Source organism: Salvelinus alpinus, chromosome 36 (genome assembly GCF_045679555.1).
Source record: "Salvelinus alpinus chromosome 36, SLU_Salpinus.1, whole genome shotgun sequence".
Classification (NCBI taxonomy): Eukaryota; Metazoa; Chordata; class Actinopteri; order Salmoniformes; family Salmonidae; genus Salvelinus; species Salvelinus alpinus.
Window position 1 is genome coordinate 7843584 of NC_092121.1, and position 22589 is coordinate 7866172.

The window sequence follows — 22589 nt, forward strand, 5'->3', positions numbered from 1 at the left end:
AAGTCGCTCTGGATAAGAGCGTCTGCTAAATGACTTAAATGTAAATGTAAATGTATAAGCCTCTCTCCCCTGTTATTACTTTTGGTATACGGGAGTTCAATACCATTGACCAGCTGGCCTCTCCGTGGCCCTGTTCTTTATTGTGTGGTGCAGTTAGGCTTGTTGAACGTTCTCCAGAGAGTTTCCAGTCATTATTAGAGAAGAAATGGAAAGAGCGTTAACACATACTGTATTGGTACACACACACACACACACACACACACACACACACACACACACACACACACACACACACACACACACACACACACACACACACACACACACACACACACACACCCAAATACCTTCAGACGAAAGAGCAGAAGTGGCAGGTAAGAGAGTGGTGGCTCCGCAGGGGACTGCATTGTCACAGCCACACAACGCTTTCCCACAGTTCCCACTTTCAGGCGGCCCTGACAATGTCCCTTCCTCACAGCCGGGAGGCACACAAACACAGACAGGCAGGTGGGTAAACACACACCTGCGTCCCCTTCACACACACGCGCATGCACGCATGCACACACATACAAACACACACATATACGCAAGCGAGCGAGCTTGCACACACCACACACACACACACAGTCTGGCACCAGGAAATTACTGTCCTTTCTCATCGGGACCTTGTGGGCGAATTCAATCAATCCCAGTGTGCAACATGGCTTTCTACAGCACGAATGTTAATAAACTACCGACAGAGAAGCAGGGAAACAGTCAGCTGGGTGGAAAACAAGAGAAAACGGCTGGTTAACCCTTACAGTGCTGGTCCCCTGATCCACCCTTATAGGGCACCTTGGTTTCCCTGAACCCCCTCTACTCGACATTGTCCCACAACGCATCTAGTCTTTGCTCATCTAAAGCAGTCCTGTGAGCGTGCGCACACACACACACACACACACACACACACACACACACACACACACACACACACACACACACACACACACACACACACACACACACACACACACACACACACACACACACACACACACACATCACATCACAACATGGTAAATAACTGTTATTAAATAATCGTGATGTGTGCGGCCTCTAGTAGGCCTAAAATGGCCGCCTCACAGGTCTGGAGGGTTTGGATCTGTGCCAGCTTGTTTTGTCTCCCCTCTCCTCTCCTTTCATCTCCTTTTGTCTCCTCTCCTCTCCTTTCTTCTCCCTTTGTCTCCTCTCCTCTCCTTTCATCTCCCTTTGACTCCTCTCCTTTCATCTCCCTTTGACTCCTCTCCTTTCATCTCCCTTTGTCTCCTCTCCTCTTCTTTCTTCTCCCTTTGTCTCCTCTCCTCTCCCTTTGACTCCTCTCATCTACTCTCATTTCTTCTCCCTTTGTCTCCTCTCCTTTCTTCTCCCTTTGTCTCCTCTCCCCTCCCATAATTTATTCTCCCTTTATCCCCTCTCCCCATCCTTTATTCTCCCTTTCTCTACTCTTCTCTCCTCTCCTTTTCTCTCCCCTATTCTTCCCTCCCCTACTCTCCACTCCTTTCCGAGGCTGCAGAGAACCAGGCCCTTAACACGGTCCCGTGTGGCTCAGTTGGTAGAGCATGGCGCTTGCAACGCCAGGGTTGTGGGTTCATTCCCCACGGGGGGACCAGGATGAATATGTATGAACTTTCCAATTTGTAAGTCGCTCTGGATAAGAGCGTCTGCTAAATGACTTAAATGTAAAAATGTAAATGTTAATTAGTCACTGGCTTTGGGATAATAAGGTAATTTTGTCACCCCCTGTTGAACTCTGGGTTTGGGGGACAGATGGAGAGAAAGAAAGAGACAGAGGGAGAGGGTAGCGAGGCGGACGTTGAATGGGCCACTCGAGTGCCGCAATCTGGGCCAATCACAATCACACAATCAACACCCACAACAGCCGTTACATAAACTAACAGGTCACTTCAACCTCAACCTTGCCTTGCTGGTCCACAGCATGCACACACTCACTCACTCACTCTCACTCAGACACTCAGATACTCTCAGTAAAAAGAAATGGATCCAAGGCCCTGATCGTGAGCCATTTGGAGGCGGAGAGAGAGAGGAGTAGGCCATTAATTGAGATGGAAAACACTAGGAGAAATCTGGTACAGGATTAAAGGGTGAAGGAGCGGGAAAGCGGGTGACCTTAATGAATGCTGCAAAACAAAAAACACAGGAGGAAGTGGATACTGGCAGGGAAACAGAATTCCAAACACAAACATAAACACACAAAACAAAACGCAGACAGGCAGAATCCCTCTCTTCTCATTCTCTCTGTCACCGCCGCCGAACCTTTTCCTCCAATCCCCCATCACACGCTGTCTCTTCTCTCATCTACTTGTCCTCACAGCAGGCAGTGATCCCTTAAAGTCTTACTGTCAACCCCAATTTCAGTCTTTGCCCCCAACCCCTTGAAATTTAAAAAACACATTCAGGTGAGAAGTTGTGGGTGGGGTGAATTGTTCATAAGTATTCATTTTGGGGGCGTGTAAATGTAGTTATACCTGATCCCAACACTTTCTCACTAAGGCATACTTACCAGAAGTACACTGGCAAGCTCTGATAATGTAGTTATGTACATCGCCAACAAATACAAATCTGGACCGTTAACTCACAGCGGTAAGGCGCAGAGTTCCTGACGTCTATTACCACTTGCAGTGTCAGTTTGACTCCGCCATATGGGGCGCAAGGAAAGATAGACTCACATTTATTGTGGTATTGTTTTGGGAAGAAAAAGTGCAATCGTCTCCTTGAAAAGGAAGATTCGGGGCTCAATTCAATCCAACCTGCATGGCAGTATTTACACAGGAGCTCTTTTTCCAATGGTCAACTTAACCCACAGATTGACCTTGTGTCTTTTTAAGTATTTAGTATTTTTATGACAGATCCCCATTAGCTGCTGCTGTATACAAACCGACCGTACAACTACCAGGGTGACCCCTCTCACAGGTATGCTTTCACTTTTCACAATTACAAGTCTGTTAGCACGCGTTAGGAAAAAATACAACTTGTTGACACGACAACCATTGTCATCTATTTCTTGTTACGAAGGATGCAGCCACGAATATAAACGTATAATCCTCGTAGCCAACATGTTTTTCATTTCTTCATAAAAGCACATTGATGTGTGTGAAACGGTAAGGAGAAATGTTGAATTCGTTCATATGTGCCTTACCGCCTTCTGAATTTTGAGTAACGCCAGTAGCCTAGTCAAGGAAGCAGCGTGCAAAATATATTACAACACTCCACTTACCAAGACCATTGCCAAATAAGGTACGCTGTCACCTGCTTTTAGAGTAAGCCTTGAGGTGGTACCACCCAGCACATCTAGAAGGGAGTGTATGTCATACTGAATCCCTCCGTTGAGATGACGTAGGCATCATCACCTAGATTCAGCCGCGGGCCAATGTTTTCTTAAGCGGATGGTCAGGGAACCGGAACATAATTACAAATCATTTGCAAGAAGCCAAAACAGATATATTGTTTGACTAAAACATAATCATTTCAAACCTTGCTCACATTTGTATACAATTACTTTTCTCTCTATTATGGAATAATTGGGAACAGATTTCTTGAATTAAAATCACCTCGAGCTGATTTCCTGGTGTTTTTAGTCTATTATGTCCAACAATCTTTTTTTTTTTAAAGTATATTCATATATACATCGTTTTTTAAACATTATTTATTTTCTTTTTAAATTTTTGCTCAGAAAACTTGGGGGTCCAAATAAAACTGCCAGTTGAGGAACCCTGACGTGAAGCTACTTCTCAAGGTGCCTCTACATCACAATTTCAATGGCAAAGTTGAACCACTAGGGGCAAAAAGAGCTAGATTTACTACTAAAAGACTCAAATATATCAAAATCACTATAAATAAACCTAAAACATCTGTTTCACTATGATTTTGTTTTCTTCATGAAAGTTACTCTATGATGATCACAGTACTGTTATGGTTGACATCTCTGCGTCTCTACCAGAACACACACCAGAACACACGGGGGTAAAGCTGAGTTTAGAAAATTAGTCATTGGCTTTGAAACTCTAATTGGTTAGAGATGGTCCAATCGCTGATGACTTTGTTTTGTACAACAGCCCTCATTTTGACGTCTCCACTAACGACTTCAACAATGGCAGTCTCGGACTGAAGTATGGAACAAACATAGAGCAGTGAAAGAATTCTGTTTAGTTGTCAGGCAAGTTGACAAGGACTTCTACAGGCAATACACAGTTTACTGGGACTTTCCAAATGATCTTGGCAGGGTTGAGGTCAATTACATTTCAAGTGAGTCAATTCAGGAACTAAGTTCACATTTCAATTCTCCTGAATACTTTTCTATGAGACAAATTTGTAATTGTAATTTCAGTTCACTTCCTGAATTGACTGAAGGGCAATTCCACAGTAACAGAATTACGCTGAGACTCAGCAGATATTTTACTTTAAAATGTATACCAAACAAAAATCATTGATTTTAAAGTTTAACAAAGCACGGTGCACAAGGACTACTTTTAACAATTTCCACATAAAATGTTACAAAAACACATTGACATGAAGAACTGTTCAGATATAAAGTTTGTAAAAATAATAAAACTGGGCCTTCCGAGTGGCGCACCAGTCTAAGGCACTACTACAGCCCTGGGTTCAATCCCAGGCTGTGTCACAGCCAGCTGAGACTGGGATTCCCATGAGGCGGCGCACAATTGGCCCAGTGTCGTCCAAGTTCAAATCAAATCAAATCAAATCAAATCAAATTTTATTAGTCACATACACATGGTTAGCAGATGTTAATGCGAGTGTAGCGAAATGCTTGTGCTTCTAGTTCCGACAATGCAGTAATAACCAACAAGTAATCTAACCTAACAATTCCACAACTACTACCTTATACACACAAGTGTAAAGGGATAAAGAATATGTACATAAAGATATATGAATGAGTGGTGGTACAGGGAGTTTTTCTAGGGAGTTTTTCCTAGCCACCGTGCTTCTACACCTGCATTACTAGCTGTTTGGGGTTTTAGGCTGGGTGTCTGTACAGCACTTCGAGATATTAGCTGATGTACGAAGGGCTATATAAAATAAAATTGATTGATTGATTGATTGATTGATACAGAACGGCATAGGCAAGATGCAGTAGATGGTATAGAGTACGGTATATACATATGAGATGAGTACTGTAGGGTATGTAAACATAAAGTGGCATAGTTTAAAGTGGCTAGTGGTACATGTATTACATAAAGATGGCAAGATGCAGTAGATGATATAGAGTACAGTATATACATATGAGATGGGTAATGTAGGGTATGTAAACATTATATTAAGTGGCATTGTTTAAAGTGGCTAGTGGTACATTTTTACATAATTTCCATCAATTCCCATTTTTAAAGTGGCTGGAGTTGAGTCAGTATGTTGGCAGCGGCCGCTAAATGTTAGTGGTGGCTGTTTAACAGTCTGATGGCCTTGAGATAGAAGCTGTTTTTCAGTCTCTCGGTCCCTGCTTTGATGCACCTGTACTGACCTCGCCTTCTGGATGATAGCGGGGTGAACAGGCAGTGGCTTGGGTGGTTGTTGTCCTTGATGATCTTTATGGCCTTCCTGTGACATCGGGTGGTGTAGGTGTCCTGGAGGGCAGGTAGTTTGCCCCCGGTGATGCGTTCTGCAGACCTCACTACCCTCTGGAGAGCCTTACGGTTGTGGGCGGAGCAGTTGCCGTACCAGGCGGTGATACAGCCCGACAGGATGCTCTCGATTGTGCATCTGTAGAAGTTTGTGAGTGCTTTTGGTGACAAGCCGAATTTCTTCAGCCTCCTGAGGTTGAAGAGGCGCTGCTGCGCCTTCTTCACGACGCTGTCTGTGTGGGTGGACCAATTCAGTTTGTCCGTGATGTGTACACCGAGGAACTTAAAACTTTCCACCTTCTCCACTACTGACCCGTCGATGTGGATAGGGGGGTGCTCCCTCTGCTGTTTCCTGAAGTCCACAATCATCTCCTTTGTTTTGTTGACGTTGAGTGTGAGGTTATTTTCCTGACACCACACTCCGAGGGCCCTCACCTCCTCCCTGTAGGCCGTCTCGTCGTTGTTGGTAATCAAGCCTACCACTGTAGTGTCATCCGCAAACTTGATGATTGAGTTGGAGGCGTGCATGGCCACGCAGTCGTGGGTGAACAGGGAGTACAGGAGAGGGCTCAGAACGCACCCTTGTGGGGCCCCAGTGTTGAGGATCAGCGGGGTGGAGATGTTGTTACCTACCCTCACCCCCTGGGGGCGGCCCGTCAGGAAGTCCAGGACCCAGTTGCACAGGGCGGGGTCGAGACCCAGGGTCTCGAGCTTGATGACGAGTTTGGAGGGTACTATGGTGTTAAATGCTGAGCTGTAATCGATGAACAGCATTCTCACATGGGTATTCCTCTTGTCCAGATGGGTTAGGGCAGTGTGCAGTGTGGTTGCGATTGCGTCGTCTGTGGACCTATTGGGTCGGTAAGCAAATTGGAGTGGGTCTAGGGTGTCCGGTAGGGTGGAGGTGATATGGTCCTTGACTAGTCTCTCAAAGCACTTCATGATGACGGAAGTGAGTGCTACGGGGCGGTAGTCGTTTAGCTCAGTTACCTTAGCTTTCTTGGGAACAGGAACAATGGTGGCCCTCTTGAAGCATGTGGGAACAGCAGACTGGGATAAGGATTGATTGAATATGTCCGTAAACACACCAGCCAGCTGGTCTGCGCATGCTCTGAGGACGCGGCTGGGAATGCCGTCTGGGCCTGCAGCCTTGCGAGGGTTAACACGTTTAAATGTTTTACTCACCTCGGCTGCAGTGAAGGAGAGCCCGCAGGTTTTGGTAGGGGGCCGTGTCAGTGGCACTGTATTGTCCTCAAAGCGGGCAAAAAAGTTGTTTAGCCTGTCTGGGAGCAAGACATCCTGGTCCGCGACGGGGCTGGTTTTCTTTTTGTAATCCGTGATTGACTGTAGACCCTGCCACATACCTCTTGTGTCTGAGCTGTTGAATTGCGACTCGATTTTGTCTCTGTACTGGGACTTAGCCTGTTTGATTGCCTTGCGGAGAGAATAGCTACACTGTTTGTATTCGGTCATGCTTCCGGTCACCTTGCCCTGGTTAAAAGCAGTGGTTCGCGCTTTCAGTTTCACGCGAATGCTGCCGTCAATCCACGGTTTCTGGTTTGGGAATGTTTTAATCGTTGCTGTGGGTACGACATCGTCAATGCACTTCCTAATGAACTCGCTCACCGAATCAGCATATTCGTCAATATTGTTGTTGGACGCAATGCGGAACATATTCCAATCCGCGTGATCGAAGCAGTCTTGAAGCGTGGAATCAGATTGGTCGGACCAGCGTTGAACAGACCTGAGCGCGGGAGCTTGTTGTTTTAGAGGAGGGTTTGGCCAGACAGGCCAGACAGGATATCCTTGTCCCATCGTGCTCTAGCAACTCCTTGTGGTGGGCCAGGTGCCTGCAAGCTGACTAGGTCACCAGTTGAACAGGGTTTCCTCTGACACATTGTTGTGGCTGGCTTCTGGGTTGGCAGGGTTGTGTTTTGCCTCGCCCGAGTCCGTAGGGGAGTTGCAGCGATGGGACAAGACTATAACTATGAAATGGATATCACGGAAAAGGGGTTAAAAAATATATCATAATAATACAACTGAGGGAGATTACTGTAATTCTGTTACCAAACTTTGCATATGCACAGTTTTTCCAGTAAATGTGTTTTTATTATTATTTACTGTGTACTTTTTCAAAGTAATTATTGTGTATAGACTTCTATGGGTTGTTCAACTTTGAAATCAATGGTTTTTGTTTGGCATACATTTTAAAGAGAAAGATCAGAGTCTCAGTGTAATTCCATTACTGTGGAATTGCCCTAAACTGAAGTGGATATGACCACAACCCTGAGACCTCTGTTTTCCTGGAAACAGGCTGTGAAAAAGGCTTTCTGGAAACATCAAAAAGGACAGCCAGTCCACTTTCCCAATAGAGTACCACGACCTGGTGAAGTTGGGTCTTTCTATAAACTAGGGGACCAGTGAGGATTTCCTACACTGGACAACTTGTTACAGCTGTTGATTAGTCATTGATAATAATCTTGATTTTCTTAATGTCATTCCCTTAAAACCTCTCTGGGATAGGTGGGACATTAGCGTCCCGCCTGGCCAAAATCCAGTGAAAATGCAGAGCGCCAAATTAAGAGGGGCAGCAGGTAGCATAGTGGTTAGAGCGTTGGGCCAGTAACTGAAAGTGTTGGGTCAAATCCCCGAGCTGACAAGGTAAAAATCTGTCATTCTGCCCCTGAACAAGGCAGTTAACCCACTGTTCCCCGGTAGGTCATCATTGTAAATAAGAATAGGTTCTTAAGTGACTTGCCTTTTTAAATAAAGATAAAATAGAGAGGATCAGAACTATATTCAATAAAACTCCCATGTTGATTTAAAACATTATTTTCACATATTTAGTAATAACAATTTGAATATCAATACATTGGCAAGGCCTAAAAACACAAAAATGTTTTTAAGTGAAAGTCTTTGAATTTGAATACTCAATGTCTGTATGAACCCTGCTTAAAGGATGTATAGTCCTAGTCCTATGTTGTTGTATAGCTGGAGTTATGGGCCAGTTTGCATATATTCACTTTCATTCCTCTATGTACACATGTGGAACCGCATGAAAATCCTTTTATATTTTTGTTTCAACCATTTTAAATGTTTTATCCCAGTGTCACACATTGCCCCATTATTTATAGAAATACCCAACCAACTGCTTATGGTGATGAGAAGTCATAATGGATTAGCACCTGAAGCACTTTCTCTCTATCCCTTTATCAACGGGGTTCCTCTCCCTCGGCCAAGCTCTTTCCACCTCCTTCTGCCCTGTATCTCTCTTCCTGTGTCTCTCTCTACCGCCATCCATGTTTTAACACTCCACAGAGCAGTCTTGTAGCAGGCATTGATCCATCTGTTATCCCCTTACCGCTGGCACAGCATAGGTTACTTCCTCAGTCGTCTCCGGCCAATCCCTTGCGTAATCACCCTCACACACACACACACGCACACACACACACCTTGTACTAAGACCATATCTTAAGGCTCGCACACGTTACACCGAACGCGGCTCTAGCATTCGTCTGCAGATCGTTCAGCGCGCTGTGTTTTCGGGACCACCCACTGTAGACGTCCAACTGCCAACATTTTCACACGATGTAGAATCAGTGCGCACTCTGTTCAGAGGTGCTAAGTACTCTCGGCCAGCTAACACTATTGGTGTGTCTGAGCCCTTAGCGATAACCATGTCTAACACCCAACACATATAAACACATGGACATGTTCGCAAACACACACACACGCAGCATGGACAAACAGACACATACACACACATCCTGGCCCATTAGACCAACCCCGACCCCAATCCCAGGCGCAAATCCACCAATGCAGCAACCTCTAACACACACACACAATTGGATTCCTTCTGTCCTTGGCTTCTGATACAGTCCACTGCACACCCTTCATCCCTCCCTCCCTCCCTGACCTGCAGAACCCTTTTGATTCCATCTAAAAGGGTTCTAAAAGGGTTCATCCGTGTCCCTATCTAACACTCTGCCGTTCTAAACTGGGTCGCCGTATTAAGGTTTGTCCTGATGGGTGTCTGATAGGATTCTGACAGGATGTACTGCATGTCCCTTTCTGCTCATTTTATCTGAAATCAACAGGTAAAGCAACGGTGATCAACTTAGTGGCATCCATTTAATCATTCACCTGCCAGTCTGTTTTTTTTATCAATGCACAAAAAAAGACATGAATTAATAGACATTAGTTCATGGATTAAACTAAGACAAGATCAGCTTCTCCTATGCATGTCCCCGTAGCACTTTCTGGTGGTACAGAGAGACGCGTGTGTGTGTGAGTACTGCAGTACAGCTCTCTCCTTCTACTCTCTGCTGCTCTCCTCTCAGTGCTGGGTCTCTAGTTACTGCTCAGTCTCAGTATCAAATTACAAACTCAGCAAACACTGCATTTACTCTATCCATCTCCCTCTCCATCTCCCTCTCTCTCCCCCTCTCCATCTCCCTCTCTCTCCCCCTCTCCATCTCCCTCTCTCTCCCCCTCTCTTTCTCCATCTCCCCCTCTCTTTCTCCATCTCCCTCTCTCTCTCCATCTCCTCTCCATCTCCCTCTCCATCTCCATCTCCCTCTCTCTCCCCCTCTCCATCTCCCTCTCCCTCTCTCTCCCCCTCTCTTTCTCCATCTCCATATCTCCCTCTCTCTCTCCATCTCCCTCTCTCTCCCCCTCTCCATCTCCCTCTCTCCATCTCCCTCTCTATCTCCCTCTTTCCATCTCCATCTCCCTCTCTCCATCTCCCTCTCTGAGACACTGACTGACACATGCACTGACCATCGCAAACACACACACACACACACACACACACACACACACACACACACACACACACACACACACACACACACACACACACACACACACACACACACACACACACACACACACACACACACACACACACACACACAAACCTCTCATACACAGCGTAACACAGCAATCTTCCTCCATCTCTCTCCTTGAGACACTGACACAAACACAAATACACACACACACACACACACAGTGACAGACGTTAATGCTCAAACACAAACATACACGTCACACACAGAAAGTGGTGTAAAGTACTTAAGTAAAAATACTTTAAAGTACTACTTAAGTTGTTTTTTGAAATATCTGTACTTTACTTTGACAACGTTTACTAAAGAAAATAATGTACTGTTTACTCCATACATTTTCCCTGACAGCCAAAAGGACGCGTTACATTTTGAATGCTCAGCAGGACAGGAAACGGGTCCAATTCACGCACTTCTCAAGAGAACATCCCTGGTCATCTACTGCCTCTGATCTGGTGGACTCACTAAACAAAAATGCTTTGTTTGTAAATTATGTCTGAGTGTTGGAGTGTGCCCCTGGCTAGCTTAAAACCGTCGAGTTTGCTTAATGTTCGGAATGTGAAATTATTTATACTTTTACTTTTGATACTTAAGTATATTTAAAACCAAATACTTTTAGATTTGTACTCAAGTAGTATTTTACTGTGTGACTTTCACTTTTACTTGAGTAATTTTCTATTAAGGTATCTTTACTTTTACTCAAGTATGACAATTGAGTACTTTTTCCACCCAGTGCAGACAGATCTGTTAATAAAAAGCGGAGGATAACATAAGACCCCTGGACACAAAGTTGATCACTAACATATTATATTTGATATACTTCTGGCTGATTTATACCTTATTCTAAAGTAACATACACATACACACACACACACACACACACACACACACACACACACACACACACACACACACACACACACACACACACACACACACACAGATAGAGACATGAGGGATATACTCGACCAGCTCCTTACACACATATGCAAATACACTCCAAAAGGCATACAAATGATTTATGATTAGAGTTTGTGTGTATGTGTGTACATGTGTGTTCGTACGAGTGTGTATGTATTTGTGTGGTTATAGCATCCGTGGAATGCAGTGTGTGTCTGCGCCTCTGTACTGTAGGACCTAACTATAACCCACTGTGAGTGACACATGCAGGGACAAGAGCATGAATAAAGCAATGACTACTCAATACACAACCACATCTAACACATTAGTTCCAAAGTGACAGAACGCAAGCCACCAGTGCTATGCGTATGTTTACCTATGCTGTACCTATGTTAGCCAGCAGCATAACACCCTGCATCCCACTGCTGGTTCTGAAGTCAAGCAGGGTTGGTCCTGGTCAGTCCCTGGATGGGAGACCAGATGCTGCTGGAAGTGGTGTTTGAGGGCCTGTAGGAGGCACTCTTTCCTCTGGTCTAAAAAATATCCCAGGGCGGTGACTGGGGACATTGCCCTGTGTAGGGTGCCGTCTTCTGGATGAAATGTTAAATGTGTGTCCTTACCCTCTGTGGTCACTAAAGAGCCCATGGCACTTATCGTAGGGGTGTTAACCCTGGTGCTAAATTCTCAATCTGCCCATCACGGACACCTAATCATCCCCAGCTTCCAATTGGCTCATTCATCCCTCTCCCTTGTAACTATTCCCCAGGTTGTTGCTGAGAATGTGTTCCCAGTCAACTTACCTGGTTAAATGTTTTGTCATTTTTGGAGCTGTACATGTGAATCAGTGCTATGGTCAAATACTTGGTAGCCTGGAGAGTAGGAGAGTTGGGCCAGTAACCGAAAGGTTGCTGGATTGAATCCCTATGCCGACAACGTAAAAATCGGCCATTCTGCCCCTGAGCAAGGCAGTGAACACCCAACAACTGCTCCCCAAGTGCTAGTGACGTTGATTAAGACAGCCCCCTTACCTGTCTGATTCAGAGGGCTTGGGTTAAATGCTGAAGACACATTTCAGTTGAACGCAATGTGCAACTGACTAGGTTTCCCCTTTTCTATGTTGCTCATTCTCTCTCACACATGCGCACAGACGAACACGTGCACGTCACGTGCAAACGCACATGCATGTACACTCCAAGTCCGAAGGGAAGTGCTAAATTGGAATGAGACATATAATTAATCCATCACAAAGCAACAAACTGGTCATTTTCTGTTTCTAAATCGACTGCCGCCGAGGACAGGGAATTTCCCCCTTGTTGTGAAAAATTGCTGTCTGCTCGCTTGGCAAATTCCATTTCAGATGGCACTCTACACACAGCCAGAAAGACAGACACACTCAAAACAAACACACACACACACACACACGCTTAACAAAAGACAACGAATGTCTTAAAGAAACACGTGACTGAGCACACAAGCACACACACCTCCTATACTTAAAGCCCCATTTCTTCCTCCTCATCCTTTGCCATCTGTGCCAAGGCAAGCCGTGGCACCATCTGTGAGTGGCTGGCACGATCTGGCCTGCCAATCATCAACCACACGAGTCAATGCACAAGTGCTGGAATAGCCTGACTGACTGTGTGAGCCCTCCGCATGATGGGCCCCTCCCTACGAGGGCCCCTGTGATCTATAGACTACAGCAGGATGGTACACTAACCCCATCACATTTCACTTCACAGCCACAAAGATACACAGGGACTTGGTTGACAACATTGGACTTGGTTGAGGACATTGGACTTGGTTGAGGACATTCGGCTTGATTCAAAACATTGGGCTGGTTGAGGATGCTGGTTGGTTGGCTAAGAACAAATGAAAGATATGTGCTCATTATCGTAGGGCAGACAATCCCACCACAGCCTATAAATAGGCTGCTGACTGGTGTAGGTCTGTGGACTGAGGTTTCAGCACTGTGTGGGGATAGAGGAACTGAACTGAACGAGGCCACATGTGGCGGGAGAGGCAACACAGCAGCAGATCTTAAAACACAGCAGCAGAGAAGGCACACAGAGACAAGCAGCACAGCACCAGCAGAGCCACGGGTCCCTGATCCTATAGGACAGTTTACACCTCCACTCTCTTGCTCTGTTCCAAGCGACGAACACACACTTGCAGAATCACTGTATTTAACCAGGGGCAAAGTGTCCTGCAATGTGTTATGTGCAAAACACATGATGACAGTGTGTAATGTCAAAGTCTCACTCTCAGCTCTCACTTATGCAAACACACACTCTGTAACATGCAGACACACACGTTTATTAAGCTTGACAAGAGCAGTGTCCTCTCTGACAATGTCAGGGCACGAGAGCACTATAATTGCCACTCAGGCAGGCTGGGCTGTGGGCCCATCAGAATGACCCTGTCGCTGGAAAACTGGGTAGAGGCCTGGGTAGAGATAGAGATACAGACCTCTCTACCCTCTAACACTCAGCTCCCTCCCTCACTGCTTATCATCCCCCTGGCTCCTGGCTCGCCACACGGAAACTCAACCCCAGGGTCAAGAGGGACAAAGGTCAGCGACCGCACTTCCTCCTTCCTGTTGTGGTTAGTTAAGGTGTGGCTGCGTTCCATTATTATGTATTTTCTCAGCTCATTGTAGATGTGAAGGATTTACCTCTCAATTATGATTGGCTTTCAGTACGTCTCAGACTACTACAGTATGTTCGTAGAGTAGCTGATTTCAAGAATAAATCTGGCCCACATTGCTGAGTGCTGAGGTAATTTTCCTTTGTTTTGGTGGCTAGCGCTAATAACGCTCGACTAGCCGGTGTGTGCTGCACCGTGACTAACCACAATCTAAAAGCTGAGCTCACTTCCTGTTGCGGAATGACTGGGAGTATTCAGTTTCACCCTTTCCCCCCCCCCCCCCCTTTCTTCTCCCCCTTCCCCTATCCTTTACTGAAGGAAGTGCAGAGCTGGTTTATTCAGTGGACTAGTAACAACGAAAACACCTGGGGAGGAGTAGAGAGGAAGTAACAAGGGAGACATGAATGCAGTGGTGTGGACGTGTAGACATTGTCCACCGCTGGCCAAATCAAACAGATCAGCTGCTTACCAAAACACAGCCAGGTAATCCAGGAGGAATCACTGTGGTTTTACCTGTTATTCTCTCATTTTTACCACTTTAATTACGGGGGAAAGAATAAAAACCCTGAAACAGAAAGTGTTTCTTTTCCGTTCCCTAAATCTGGTTAGTGGGATTAGACTGAAGCTGGAGTTTCAGGGTTTCAGGCCTCCTCCAATGGCATCTTACTGGGGGGGGGATTGGATACTTAAGGTGCCAGTCTTGGGTGAGGGGTGAGAGAAGAGAGGGGGCGTGGCCCCCGTTGAATGGGCTCTCGAGTGATTTTGGATCTCTAGACGACATTCCATCAAACACACTGACATTACGTGACTAAGGGCAATGGAGGACAGTGTGTGACGGGGAGGGAGAAACATCGAAGGTTAGCTAACCCCTGTTCGATCAGAAGTAATGCTAGAGATTGACACTTTGGGAGAAGAAGCTAAAACTGTTAAGAGGTCACAAAGCCTTCCGGAGGACAACCTTCTCGAAAATACTTTCTGACGATTCCCAATTCGGATTCTCATCTTTGTCATACATACATATTTGATGTTTTAAAATGACAACGAAAAGACATTTGGTTTCTTTTCATTGTTGCACTTCGGCCTATCGACCACCATATCCTTTATATGGCATATTTTTTATTCTCTCTGTTTTTCATGTCTTTCCTTCGGTCAAAAAACTCAGAACAAAAAGAAGCGCTAGACATCCAATCAAAAGGAAGTCACTTCCGTTAGAGAGGGGGAAGTGAGATCTGAAAGGCCACCAAACGACATGTCAGATGACAAGAGACCGTCGGAGTGGCTGTTGCTGCAGCGATACCGCCACGTTCATTCATCACACCAGCACCATAGTGGCCCAAATGACCCAGGGATATATTGAGCGGATAAAGTCTGAATATTACTCATCGTTACTTCTCCATTTAAAATGCCCCGAGTGCAGCAATTAACCCTCAGATCGGTAGATCACCCTGTGAACGGCTCCAAAACCAAATGCCGCTTCACTTCTCACATCAGACAGACACATTTTGATTAAAATTGAGACCTAATTTCAGAGACCTCAACAGACTTTTTGATCAGACTTTTTCCAGTATCCAATGATATCCTCGCTGCTCTTCTGACATCAAAGGACCACATCAACCCTGTACACCAAATAACACTGTCCCTACCACTGCCACTACCTCTGTCTGTCAGCATCATCACTGTTGCTTTGTAAGGCACGTTAAAATGAGGTGTTTACCCACACACCCCAGTGTCCAAATAAATCAGTTCAGAAAGCTATTTTTTTAATCTGGGCACCAATTTCACACACAGCTGATTGAGGTTCCTGTTCACTTAGCACAAGTCATTATACCCAAGCGAAACAGATAAAGGGAAGATATGTAATAAAAAATTCAGGAGAGCCCCCCATGAAACAAGAGCATGGTTCTACTACTAGTCTTCTGTCAGTACTCTTACAAGAGTTCTGCTCTGAAGCCCGGGCCAGGTGCCACAGTAAATAGTTTCGGAGCAAACAGGGATCTTTAGCATGAAGCTTCACTGCCCATATGGGACAGACAAAGAGACCAAATGCTTCTGTGTGTTTGAGCGGCTAAGATGAGCTTATTTGTGAGGTACTAAAATATTCGAGAAACCCTCACATTGGACATGATGAGGCATCGGTCTTCATAGGAATTGGCAAGAAAAGAGGCGCTTGAGAAAATGCCAGTAAGAGAAATCTGTGTACTGTTCAAACTGTGCTTTCAACTGGGATAGGAGGATGGGCATTTGCTAGTATTTGTGCTCGTGATCCACAATATGGACTCAAGCATTATGGACTTTGAACAAAGAGTACACGCTATTTACTTTTCATTTACCATAACATTTTACCTCCAAAAATCGAACTTGATGTCCAAGAGCTTTCGGTCTCCTGCTGTTAGTGTTGATTGTTTGAACTTGGGATGAGAGGAGGATTGGGATAGATGTGCCCGTGCACACGCATGACGTATACAACATGTTGGACCTTTGCATGTCAATGTTTCATTTTGAATCCAAATAAAGTATTTGAAATGTGTGCGTTTCACAGATGGCTGCTTTGAGATCAACAGCCAAGAGAGTCCCAGAAGACTGAGCATGCATATCCATCTGCCATGATCCAGATCCATCTTCATCTACCCCCCTCCTCTTCCTCATCCTTTGCCTCCCCTTCACCTCATAGTCCTCTGTCCAGAGTGAGACTGTGACAACTTAATGTCCATGATGTCTCTGGGTGGTCTATCATAGTGATGGAGATGAGGAGACATTAACTGTGATCTTTAATATTCATGATCATTGAGAGCATCTTGACTGGCTGCACCACCGCTTGGTACGGCATCTGCTTGGCATCCAACCGCAAGGCGCTACAGAGGGTAGTGCATACGGTCCAGTACATCACTGGGGCTGAGCTCCCTACCATCCAGGACCTCTATACCAGGCGGTGTCAGAGGAAGGCTCTAGAAATTGTTAAAAACTCCAGCCACCCAAGTCATAGACTGCTCTCTCTGCTTCCGCACGCCAAGCGGTACCGATGGGATCCATCAGTGTTATTTGAGAAGGATCTGACTGAGTTCGGTGCTTCTCCGATCCAGGTGTGGATGAAGAAAATCCCAGGATTCAACATTTGGGGAAAGAATTCCATGTTTGCCCAGGGCAGCATTGGGATCAATCTGGGGCTCGGGGGAATTGGGGATCTGGGGAATTTCTGGCACTGCCGAACTAGACAAAGACTATGAGACATCTGGGTAAACTTATAAGGGCTTTATGTATTTAATGACTGGAGGGGGGTGGAGGTGGGGTTTTATCCAAAGCCAAGGAGTGGTTCTTGGGTAAAGGTCTAGAACGGAATTTCCCCCACCACACCACCAGAACAGGGGGAATGGTTTGACAGACGCACCTCAGAGTCTATGCTCGATTGAGAATGAGATTCCTTTCTATACGTATAACCCAGAATCATCTCTTTCCTTGAACGCGACTGGAGCTGGATTTAGATATGACCTAGATTTAAAGGAGTAAGTAAGACTGTTGCACTCAAATCAGAGTTCTTCTGATAGCGCCTATCCAAAACATTCATTGAAACATCATCGCAGAAGGTCGCAATCTATTTAAAAAAGATCCCCTCTCTAACTCTATAACAGACACATATCTCTCTCTATCAAAGAGAGAGATAGAGAGGAGGGGAGAGAGAGAGAGAGAGAGAGAGAGAGAGTCACATAGAGAACTAATCTCACTCTCACACTCTCTGAGTGCTTGACTAATGTATTATAGAGCCATGTGACCAGGACTGGTACAGGATAGCGATCTGAATTACTGTTAGTCAACCAGAAGTAGGACACACTAGGTTAATAAAGGGGAAAGGGGTTTAATAAATGACAGGATGAGCTGATGTCCTGCCCCCTTAGTGACATGACTGGGGACTGGGGTGAGGAGTTGGTGAAGAGAGAGGGGGGGGCTATATGCATGCAGTTGGGCTATATGGTAGGTCCCAACAGCTAGCTCCGTGACCACAAAGCCCTGTGGTTAAGGTTCTGTGTATTCCTCTGTATAACATCTGTTATTATTTTATCCCGTCATGTTTTCGCTCTGCTTTTGTCATGCTGACAATGTTCATCTTTCCAGTAACCGCTCTGAATAAGACTTTGACCTTTTATTTGCTCCAGAGGTCAAAAACCCCTCAGAGCGTGCAATAGAGGGAGGGAGAGGGGGGAGATAAAGAAACTCATTTTGGTCACAACAGTGCTGGGGGAAGATCCTTCCTATCCCTCCCGGTCTGTGCTGGCAGGCCGGCAAGGCAGACAGCCGTCTCCCCAACAGTCAGCTAAAGTGAGGCAGGCAGGGCAGGAGTCTGCAGCTGTCCACAGCCCTGCTTAAAAAACCCAGACTGGAACAGCCCCCGGTCAACCTGTCCCCGTCCCCTCCAACCACGTTAGAAGCCCTCCCTTCCCTCCCACCGTGCCAAGTGGGTGACAGCCTTGCAGGATTTGGCTGGTTCAACAATATACACACAGATGGGTTCTCCACTGCTCCCTCATGCCATACATTGACACGTCAAGTCCAAACAGGAGGATTAAAAAATAACGAGTTTGTTTTCATTCCTCCGGAACAACTCTGTAATGAGCACAATGCTGTAATTGCTCATTTGCCTCTCTACCCCACTTCCCCCTTTAGACCGCTCAGACCCCTCAGCTCATGTTTCAGGCTGATGAAACGTGTGTGTGTGGGTACTGAAGCTCCAGCAGCACTACACATGAACAACACTAGCACCACAACACACTACAGGATAGAGCTGGGACAATAAACCAAAAATGATCATTTATCGCGGGCATTTTCCTGATATGGTTCATTACGATACGTAGCCTATACTAGAGAAATGTGAAGTTTGAAATGAAATAAGTGTGTTAATATGGGTGATTGTTAATGGGACAGTTGATGGATACAACCATCAATCTAGTAGTAGTTTAAATGAAACGTTTCAAAAACTTGTTGCACATTAATGTTATTAACTATCCTTCTATTTATGGTCATCGCATCAATTCAGGCAATTTATCACGATATGGATTTTTTTGGTCCATATCGCCCAGCTCTACTACAGAGAGAGCTGACCCAGATTCCCATCACGCCACTCTCTATCTGTGTGTTCCTCATGTCGTGACTGACGACGAAGTTCACCGTGTTGCGACGCTCCTCTCTGATTCTATGAATAAACATGCCCTCTTGGCTGCATTCGCAGCAGAGTCGATCTAGAAGAACCGCTGACCCTAACTGTTCTGTGATAGAAGGTTCCAGAACACTAACCCTTGAGATAGACTATTTTACGCCTAAGGATGCGTGTAGGCCTTTAGGAGACATACAGGGATAAAAGCGGACGTCAGTGTGCTGTAGGACCAACGCATCCATATTGGAATGAGAACAGGAAACGACAGTGATGCTCTGATGCGCTGCTAAAAGAGGACATGGTTATCTGATTGGGTTATCACACGCAGGCCTGACAGAGTCACACACTTAGAACCTACGGTGAGTTGTCTGTCAACTGGCATTTCACGCCTGGCATTCAAAGTGTTGACCCTAAATCCAGTGGTGAACTTTCCTCAACGTGAATCCCGTAAGCCATACGGACAATTAACCCTTATCTGACTGGGTCGAGGCAGTCTCTACATCATAGATGCATTGCTCTAGCGAAGGAGTGCGTCTTCTTTACTGGTTCTATTTGTCCAGCATCTTTGATAGTACATCCTGGTCCTTCCGATAGCAACAGTTGGAGAGAGATCAAAGTTGCCACACGGCTGAGCTGACTTACAGACGAAAACTCTAAACATGTTTATCACCATGTGCATCACAAGAAATATTGCAACAAAGCCTTATAAGTATAACAATACAATGCCATACGAACAGGACAGTACATTCGGAGAATAAGCTTTAGAGGATTTAAGACCTAGAGCATGTTGACAACATGATCCGCTCTGCATTCTTGCCATATTTCTGTTATGAAGTTTGAACTTATGAACGTCAGTAGATGGCTCCAGTTCTTGCGGAGGGAAGTTCGGAGTGGAGGGATTTAAGCCTTCGCCTCGAATTATACTATTCCATGGAATTTCCTGGAAGAACAGGCCCTGCTTTTCATCAACAGGGCAAAACACCCTGGGGTGAAGAGAAGCAACACTCAGGGACTTGTTCATTTTCTCAAGGATTCCCCTACACCTCAGAGAAGCACATCAAACCAGAGAGCAGGCAGTGTTTAGATTTGTTCGCCCGCACATCCACAGGGAATTCAATAACAGGGGAAATAGATAGCTTTATGGTTTTATACCGGTTGCTAAGCAAACTGGCTCATAATGACAGAATGCCACTCTCTCTCTCCAAAAACTCCCACCTCCACAGAGCTTCTCCACAGAGCTTCTCCACAGAGCTTCTCCAAAAGGCCCCCCAGTCTGTCTGTCTGTCATGCTACACCATCTGACTGAAGACATCCTGGAGTAGGAGACATGAGACTTGGTGGAAATAGTGACTAAAGGCAGACATGTTCTCCGTAATATGTAGGCCTATTATTTATGTTTGAAATTCCCTTGAGGAGCCCAGACTTTGTGGCTAGGCCTCATCTTAACGGTCAACAAACAAGTTTTGCGTACGATTTAAATAGCATTGCCAGTTTTGCTTTTACACAGTACTCTATTTACAAGTCTACTGGAACAGTAGCGTAGTTCGACTATAGAGGCATTTTTTACTATCCAGGGACGGAATGTCGTAACTGTTAAGACGCATCCTTTAGCTGCGCTCATAGCAGAGGACAGCCTTTGTTTCACCTTTGGTGACCTAACTTTGCAGCAGCAGCAGACGGAGCAGCAGCAGCTTCCCGCACCATCAGCACCTCAAGGCACGAAGAAGGAAATCACGCAAACTTCAGAGCATTGGATCAGTTAGCTCTACCTTCTTTGTACCATTGTAACTGTTTCTGAGACGTGTAGCTTAACTGCGATTTATAGACCACATCATAACATTTCCCTTAGCAAAATGTTTACCCGGCACTAGACCATCAGTTTGTTACACAGTAACAACTGAGCATCCGTTATTATTATAATAATTATTATAGCTTTGTCACTAACAAACAGTGCATCTAACCCTGGGTCCATAACAATAGAATGAATCACAATGAGGGCTAGTCACTGGCTACCTGAAGGCTTCATGTCGTTTTGCGAGAGCTGTGAGATAATGATTCCCTCATTAACCTTCAAGAGCTTCCTATGATTGACGTGACATGATAATGTAGGCTTTATGAAAACAAACCAACCTTCATAATGCCGCAAGGTGTGTTCACGCCTCCATGACTCCTTTCGGCTGAATTGTCACGGCTGCTGCTGCCCGTCCGAGGACTCCCGTGGTCCATGTACCTTCCGTTGGTGTAAACTCCCTCCGCCCCATAGACCGGGTGCCCGTGGGCAAAGGCAGCCGCCGAAATGTCCAGGTATGCCCGGGTGCCAGTCGGAGGCAGCACCGTGGCGTCATTGTTGTTCAACCCCGCTATTTGTGTCGCGTCCTGTGCCGGAGAGGCTGCAATGGTAGGATTTAGCAAATGTCCCGACACAGCCTCGGAAGCGTGTACCCCTGCCATCATCCACGGACGTTACAGCAACACATTCAACCTAGTGCATTGACCCATCGTTTCAAAACATGAGTCCACGGCTGTGTAGCCCACATAGATCATCAGTCCACCGACGAAGCGCAGTCCACTGAATCTAGGATAGACTGATTGAACCGTCAGCGTTTGGCTGAACAAACTATTGTCGCTCGAAAATGAACAGATGGTCCTCCGTATGTGATCTGGTGTGATTAGCTAACCCCATGGATTCTTAAGGAGTCCCCTTAGAAACAGTTCCGGCTAATAAAAAGGCGTTAATTAGCGTTTACACGCGCTTTCGTTTTTCTCCAAGCTTCTTGTTTGCGCAGAGGCTGCATGCAGAAGAACGTCTTATTCGCCTGGTCCCTACTCTCCTATCCGCTCTTGCAGATGTACATCCCCACGTGCATCCGCGGGATGCAGCTATATACAATGCGCTGTTATGTGAGTTGCTCGCTTGTCCCCTCCCTACACGATCCATGTCCGTGTGCGCTAATTCACAGACAGACAGACACACACACATACACACACACGTACACTTAAATTATTAACGTTCCTCACACACACACACACACACACTGAAATGATTTATGTTCATTCATACCACAACCTGTAGCCTAAGCCATTTCTAGGCTAAAAGACATTAAAGTATTAACATCAGAGGAGGCTGGTGGGAGGATCCATAGGAGGACATGCTCATTGTAATGGCTGGAATGGAATACGGTTTCCATATGTTTGATTTGTTTGTATACCATTCCCTTAATTCCATTCCAGGCATTACAATGAACCCATCCTCCCACAGCTCCTCCCACCAGCCTCCTCTGATTAACAGGGAATGTGAGTGAAATATGTCTTATCATTAGGCTATTCTCTAAGGCTTTTCAAATGCACATTTATTATCACAGCCAAAATTTAGGTCAGGGAGACTCTGGTTACTCCAGAGTGGCGCAGTGGTCTATAAGGCACTGCATC

General features: G+C 45.6%; 1 protein-coding gene across 1 annotated transcript in view; it reads right to left on the bottom strand.

Annotated features, from left to right (window-relative positions):
* LOC139565481 (inactive phospholipase C-like protein 2) overlaps positions 1-22085 on the bottom strand; it is a 111330-nt gene extending 89245 nt beyond the window's left edge. Inside the window, exon 1 of the mRNA XM_071385861.1 lies at positions 21291-22085. Within this exon, the coding sequence (XP_071241962.1) occupies positions 21291-21614 (324 nt within the window). The 5' untranslated portion in view covers positions 21615-22085. The remainder of the gene's footprint in view (positions 1-21290) is intronic.
* Positions 22086-22589: the final 504 nt, after the last annotated feature.